Here is a 7,447-nt window from a genome sequence, read left to right as displayed (position 1 = left end):
TGAGATCATTTGGTATTTGTCTTTCTCTGACTGACTTATTTCACTTAGCATAATGTTCTCTAGTTCCATCCATATTGTTGCAAATGGTATGATTTCCTTCTTTATAGCTGAGTAATATTCCATTGTGTAAATGTACCATAGTTTCTTAATCCATCAAGAGTCTTAATGTTTTGCTGCAAGGGTTAACATGAGTTTGAAAATGAAAAAAAAATTGTCTAGTGAAACTGTTCTATGTGTGTGTATCACAAAGTAAAGGAAGATTCTCAACCAAATTAAAGCTTATTGAACCTTAAAAGAGTGTGTTCTTGTAAATGAATATTTTTTCCTTCATTGAGGGATTTTTATTATCCCTGTACAGCTAACTATATTTGTCATGTTTTTTTCCCCCCAAATCCAACAACTTCGCATGAATTTTTCTTCAGTGACATATTATGGTCACATATTTCCTGTTAATTTGCAAATCATATTTGTTCTTCTAGATAATGATCCTAAGGGAACATATACCAAATAATAACGTTTGTGCTTGTTATTTTTTTATTTTTTTTGCTATTAGGGTAAATAAATAGCATTGCTATATGATGTATATCTATGCTATAAACTGCCAATTTATTTTGTGGAATTGTTAAAACTATTTTTTTCTTTCTGCTCATTATTTGACTAGGTATGGCTATATGGTAAATTTTTACCAGATTATGATATCTAGAGTGGAAAATAATAGTTAAGGACCCACAAAAATGATTATTGTTATTAGTCACAGCATGACTTACTATTTTAAGACAGAATGTTAATATTTATTAATCACTTTTGAAACTCTTATGCAGAAATTTGCTAATGCTCACAATAAATGTTCTTTTGAACAGGAGGACATGAACCTTAATGAAGAACGGAAAGCTCCTTTACGAAACAAGGATTTTATCACGAAGCGTGAGATGGTTGTCCAGTATATTTCTGCTACAGCCAAATCCGTAAGTATTGAGTCTTTCCTGGCACCAATATAATGACCTTAGCATTATCTGCTTAACAATAAACTAACCTCAGATCTTCAAGTTCTTGCCTCAGTATACTCATATAGACGATTCAGAAAAAAGTTATACATATATTTTTACACATTTAGTATATATTTCCAAACTTCGTAATCAGAGAGACTTCTATTTTTTTTTAAAGATTTCTTTATTGGGGAATTGGGGGATGGGAACAGTNACTCACAGCAGCCCAGCTCCAGGTTGAGCTGTTGTTCATCATCTTAGCTGTAGAGGGCAGTGTCACTGGCCCTCATATGTGGGATCCGAAACGGGGCCCTCTGGCGTCTCAAGCCAGCTCTTAATTATCGTGCCACTCGGCTGGCCCGCAAATGTAGTTTTTATGGATTCTTCCTTGTTTAGGTGGGACTGACACTTGAAGGGTGTATTAAAATTTGGAAGCCAGGTTTAAATGTCCACTCTGATCTCCTAGCTAGTCTTGGTTTCACTCAGAATTTTCTCATCCTTCAAGACCCAAATCCTCATGAAGATTTCTCTTGTTTTGTTTTGGTTGGTTTGTTTTTCCTGCCTTCAAAATATTTATCACATCCTGTATTTCTCAAAGGCTTTTGAAACGTGTAGAAAATAAGTAAGAAATATCCCAATGAATGAAACATACCAAATGTCAGTAACAAGCAAGACATTCCTTTTGGGAAATGGCTGTTAAAAAAACAAACCCCAGTCTATATATGCAAAGTAAAGCAAGGAAATTCAGTCTTTTTTTCTTCTTTAAAATCCCATTTTTCCTAAAATATCATTCCACACAATTGGAAGTGAAGGACTGAAAGGTGAAGAGAGGGAAGGGAGGGAGAGGGAGGCAACACACACCATTAACAGAAAGTAAAATTGTACAAAGTTAAGCAGTTTATAAGAGACCAGGGTCATGCTGCAAGATACCAAAGGGTGCTTGAAGAAATTCACCATTCTGCAAGTGCGGGGATTTGAATTGCTGCATGGAGATCAGTGAAGAGCAATTCACTGCCTTGGAGCAATTCCCCTTCCCACTCCAAATCCTGGTTTCTGCGCCATGCCTCCACCCAGCCCACCTCAAGGACCTCCAGGTCCCCACAGGCAGTTATTTCATTGGTCCCCTCCTCAGCCAGTTCAAGTCTTCTCTTCCACATTCAGTTGGATCTCACCTCTGAACATGAGGGGCCTGTTGCTAAGGACCTTCTGAACAGACTCAGAATCATCAAACTCAAAACCAAAATTGGGTAATTTCCCACTGCTGTTATTGCACAGCTCAACCACAGTCCCATATCCCCCCCTACCCCCCTGCCCCTGAGCCGTTGTTCTCAGTCTAGTTGTGGAGGACGCTGCTCACTGGCCCATGTTGGTATTGTGATCATTGCGCTCTTCCTGGCTGAGGCAGATTGGTCACTGGCCATTGGACGGCCGCTCACAGCAGCTCACGTAAAGCTCATGCCCACTGCCGGCCAGCCCCACTGCAGCCTACGCCATTGCCGGAGACTCATGACAGCCCAGCTCCAGGTCGAGCTGTTGTTCACCATCTTAGCTGTAGAGTGTGCAGTTGACTGGCCCATGTAGGAATCGAACCAGCAATCCTGTTGTCCAGAGCTCACGCTCTTACCAACTGAGCTGTCTGGCTACCCCCACATTCCTATATTTTTAAAAGAAATCTTTAAGCTCTGACTTGTCCACCTCATGAGTAGATTGCGAATAAAGAGTTGGTAACTGTCAGGGTGTCACATTTCTTCGGGATTCAACATCACCAGCATCACGGATTGGTCTAGGTCCCCTCAGAGAAGGAATATTTATTTATTCATTGTTTTTGCACTCTTTGATCCCTCTGAAGCCTCTGCAGTGGAATCTGAGATTCAGGCTTAGATTCTGGGCGAGGCTGTGAAGCTGGTACTTGAACAACATGAGGTGTTATCCCAGTAACTGGAACAGCTTCACTGGGTGGAAGGCTCTTTCTGGTCACAGATGCCCAGGAAAATGTCCTCAACTCTTCCTGCACTGTCTGATCTATGTGTTTAGGTGCTGGAGAAGGACTCTTCAGAGCAACCTCAGGAGAAGTTTCTTCCAATATTGGCTCACTTTTCCTCCTGGATTTCAGATACAGATTCTTGCTCTAGTTCTCGATCAGGATCATGCTCTGGTTTAGCAACAGCTTCCGCTAAATGCTTTTCGAAGTCATTGCTGACAGTCTGATCATAGAAAGTTCCAGAATCATCATGTACCACCTCCGGTGTCTGCTGTCTGTCTTCGGGTTCCTCTACTGCTTCCTCATATTCTTCCTGAGGCTCAGTGGCAAAGCTACCAATGACCTCACCTTGGTATCTGAACATATCATTGTGAAAGTAGAACTTATTTACCACAGAGCCCTCAGGAGTAAAGACGAATGTCTGTATGAATCCCCTTAAAGCCTAGTTGTTATTAGAGAGCAACTCCATCACCTGGACACCACACCATCAGGTGGTATCTCCTTGTGGTTTTCATTTGCGGTTCCCTAATGAATAATGATGTTGAATATAATGGGCTTATTGGCCATTTGTATATCTTCTTTAGTGAAGTTTCTTTTCAGATCCTTTGCCCATTTATAATTGGTTTATTTGTCTTTTTATTATATATTATGGATACAACTTTGTTATCAGAAATATGATTTGTAAATGTTTGTACCCATTCGTTGTCTTTTGATGTTGCTTTCTGAACCATAGTCATTTCCAACTTGGTGACCCTCAAGAGAGTCTTAATATTTTTTTATGATTTATATTTAAGATGATTTATTATAAATTTTTAAAATTAATTTCAGGTGTACAATACAATGCAATAGCTACCTTTTTCACCCCTCACAAAGTAACAACTCCCCTCCCCCATCCACTGCCCTCCCACCCCTGATATTATACTTATCTATTATAATTCCATTGACTCCATTCCCACACTCTAATCTACTCCACATTCTGTGACTATATGTATATATAATTATAGCTGACATACAATATTATTCAACATCAGCTTCAGAAATACAGTGCAGTGGTCAGGCCTCTACACTGACTATGAAGTGGTCTCCCTAACAAGACATGAGCCCATCTGATCCCCTAAAAAGATATTTACAACATTATTGATTATATTCCCCAGACTGTCTTTTCTATCCCTGAGGCCATATTGTAGTTACCAATTNTTTTTTATTTTTTATTTTTATTTATTTATTTTTTTAGCTGAGCCATCCTGCTACCTATTGGCAGCTTAGCGGCTGCTCAGCTCTGGCTGGCCTCGAGCCGCTGTTGCTCAGAGCTCAAACTCTTGAGCGAGCTCTTAACCAACTGAGCCACTCGGCCAGCCCGACTTCAAACATTTTTAAAAACTACAAAAGACTGGGGCAGCCAGTTAGCTCAGGTGATTAGAGTGCAGGCTCATAACGCCAAGGTTGCTGGTTTGATTCCCACTATGAGCCAGGGAGGTGCGCCCTCCACAACTAGATTGAAGACAACTACTTGACTTGGGGCTGATGGGTCCTGGAAAAACACACTGTTCCCCAATAAAAATAAAAAATAAAAACCCAAAAGAAACAAACAAAAAAACCCCTACAAAATACTATTTTCTTGTTGTATTGTAGGCATGCTAACTAAAGGTTAGCTAATTAAAAGCTTGCTTTTGTGTTTTGAGTACTATAAAAACTTTGTGTTTAGTAGTTTCACATTCAATTAGATTGTTTAGAAAATATTGAATTATGAGTATTCTATTTAGTTTCATGATTGTATTATAAAGCTGGAGTTAATGATTTGGAAGTATTAGCTGCCTAATTATCAGTATACTTTTTATTTCTATAAGAATAAAATGACTCATTATGGTCTTTTCTGTTGATGTGAATGGTACATATTCCCAGTCAACCTATGCACCAAATTTATAGGTATAAAAAATGTTGGTGGCTACAAAGCAAATTAAAATGTTTAGAGAAAAGGTCCTAAATATCACATTGGTTCAACAAATATTTAATCGATGCTTAGTGCATTCCAGGAACTATGCTCTTTGCTGGGAGTACAAACATAAAAAAGACTCAGTTTCTATTCTCAGTTAGCTTATAGTTTAGGGGAGATGGACTTAACAGAAAACATCAATGTACAGTAAGTGTAGCAGTATAGGAATTAATATAGTAGCATTACTGGAAATATCAGTGAGCCGGATATGGATTTGGGTGGGGTGGGGTGGGATAAGATGGATGGGGGTTGATAGAGGGAGAGGGTGGTGAGGATAACAGCATTCTAGGCAGAGAGAACAGCATCGTGTGCACAGTTAATGGAAGTGTGTAACAGCATAGTGTATGTAGAAAACTATAAACAGCCTTGCATAATGAAACATAAGGGATAAGATCAAAGGTGGTAAAAAAAAAGTGTGACTGAGGAGGTGATAACACTAATAGCTAGCATTTTTTTTATATCACGACACCTTTTATGTTGTATTTATTTATTTCTAATTGGGGAACAGTGTGTTTTTCCAGGACCAATCAGCTTTAAGTCAAGCAGTTGTTTCAATCGAGTTGTGGAGAGTACAGCTCCGTGGCCCATGTGGGAATCGAATTGGCAACCTTGGTGTTATGAGCACTTGTGCTCCAACCACCTGAGCTAACTGGCCGCCCAATAGCTAGCATATTTGAAGGCCAGTTAAATACACCAGGCTTGATGTGCATGATCATGGTTAATCTTAACAGCATCCCCTGAGGCCTATAATCTCATATTCCCCTTATTGTCCTGCCTACCTCCATACAAAATGATTCTACTCTGATGGCATGATCTTAGGAGTGTATGTCATTAAAAATTGAATGGAGGTACACTGTAATATAGAAATGTCACTGAAAGGAGAGGAAACTCTCTACCTAGAGATGGCCAAAGGGTGGCTCTACCACACTCTTAGGCCAGGCTGTGAAATTTACAAATACAGACCATCTTGTCAGCATTGATTCTACTTGGGCGATGCAGATTTATGCTAACCACGTCTGCAGAGACTCATTTAACCAGAAGGTTTTGAGACAGTAGAGATGTAGCCTAGTGTATGTGAGCAGTACTTAGGGGTTTAATGGAAACAAACACAATAGGAGTCAGCAGAATGATGTGCTTGCCAATAAGAGAGTAAAATCAGAGGCTGAATTAATAGAGGTATAGTATTTCAAGATGAAGGAGGTGGAGGTTCTTGTCTCCCTTGCATCTGTGAAACCAGAGAATATTTGAGATACGTATGGACACTAAGCCATATCACGTGAAAATATGTTGAAGCTAGGAGGTACACTTTAGCTTGAAAAAGAGAATGCTGCCTTCAAATAATATTTCCATGGTTGTTGAGTTTATTCCCTCTGTCCAATTTGACTACCATCTCTCTTCAGAATCTTATCACTAGTCACTTGAATTACTTCAATAGCCCAATTTATTGAACATAAGAGAATCTACTCTGGCTAGTTTAAATAGAAAAAAATATACATGTTACTAAAAGATGTTAGGGGGCCGGCCGAGTGGCTCAGCTGGTTCAGAGCATGAGCTCTAAGCAACAGGGTCGCTGGTTCAATTCCCACATGGGCCAGTGAGCTGCGCCCAAGCTGAGCTGCCAGCAGGTAGCAGGATGGCTCAGTTGGTGAGAGCACATGCTCCTAACAACAAGGTTGCGGGTTCGACTCCTGCATGGGTATGGTGGGCCATGCCCACCTGCAACTAAGATTGAACATGGCACCTTGAGCTGAGCGGCTGCGAGCTGCCGACAGGCAGCCGGATGGCAACTGGACTTGGAGCTGAGCTAGCTGCACCCTCCACAACTAAGATTGAAGGACAACAACTTGGCTGTTCCCCTTCCCCAATTCCCCGACACTGTGCCCCTTCCCCAATAAAAACTTGAAAAAAAAAGATATTAGCTAGCTCTTGAATCAGAAGGGTTGCAGAAAAAGACTCCAGATAACATTATAGGAATAACTTTCAAAACCATGGGACTGAAATGCAGTCTGATTAAGGAGCTCTGTTTCTACCCCAACACCAGTTGGTCAAACTGTTGTGATGAAAACGATGGGCTGCTGCCATCAATTCCGTAACCACATCACCTATGCCAGCAAAATGGATGGCTTAGTTGTGGCCGTCCTTATATAGTTCATTTCTGAATCTACACCTATATAAATGCATTTCATTGGTGGGAACTAAGCCACTGGCCTGTGCTCTTGTTGTAGGGGAGACTGGCACATGCAGTTTTTTGGGTTTTTTTAAAGATTTTTATTGGGGAATTGGGGAGATGGGAAGAGTGCTGGGGAATTGGGGGAAGGGGAGCAGACAAGTTGCTGTCCTTTTGTTCTTCAGTCTAGTTGTGGAGGATGTTGCTTCACTGGCCCAAGCTGGCACCATCATTGCGCTCTTCTCTGGCGAGGCAGATCAGTCGCTGGCTTCTGGACGGCCGCTCACAGCGGCTGCTGGCCGCTCACGCTGGCTGCTGGC

The 7,447-nt window shown here is 40.8% G+C and overlaps 1 protein-coding gene and 1 pseudogene across 5 annotated transcripts in view; one reads left to right on the top strand and one right to left on the bottom strand.

Annotated features, from left to right (window-relative positions):
- The window catches only part of DIAPH2 (diaphanous related formin 2), an 873,267-nt gene that overhangs the window by 78,178 nt on the left and 787,642 nt on the right, over positions 1-7,447 (top strand). For all 5 annotated transcript variants that reach the window (XM_019641102.1, XM_019641101.1, XM_019641103.1 and 2 more), the window contains one exon: positions 861-965. In XM_019641102.1, coding sequence (XP_019496647.1) covers positions 861-965 — 105 coding nt within the window. The remainder of the gene's footprint in view (positions 1-860; positions 966-7,447) is intronic.
- LOC109381943 (ras GTPase-activating protein-binding protein 1 pseudogene) lies at positions 1,995-3,698 on the bottom strand (annotated as a pseudogene).

Source organism: Hipposideros armiger, unplaced genomic scaffold (genome assembly GCF_001890085.2).
Source record: "Hipposideros armiger isolate ML-2016 unplaced genomic scaffold, ASM189008v1 scaffold_56, whole genome shotgun sequence".
Taxonomy (NCBI): domain Eukaryota; kingdom Metazoa; phylum Chordata; class Mammalia; order Chiroptera; family Hipposideridae; genus Hipposideros; species Hipposideros armiger.
Note: the sequence above shows the minus strand (reverse complement) of the source record. Positions and strands in the feature narration are given on the sequence as shown.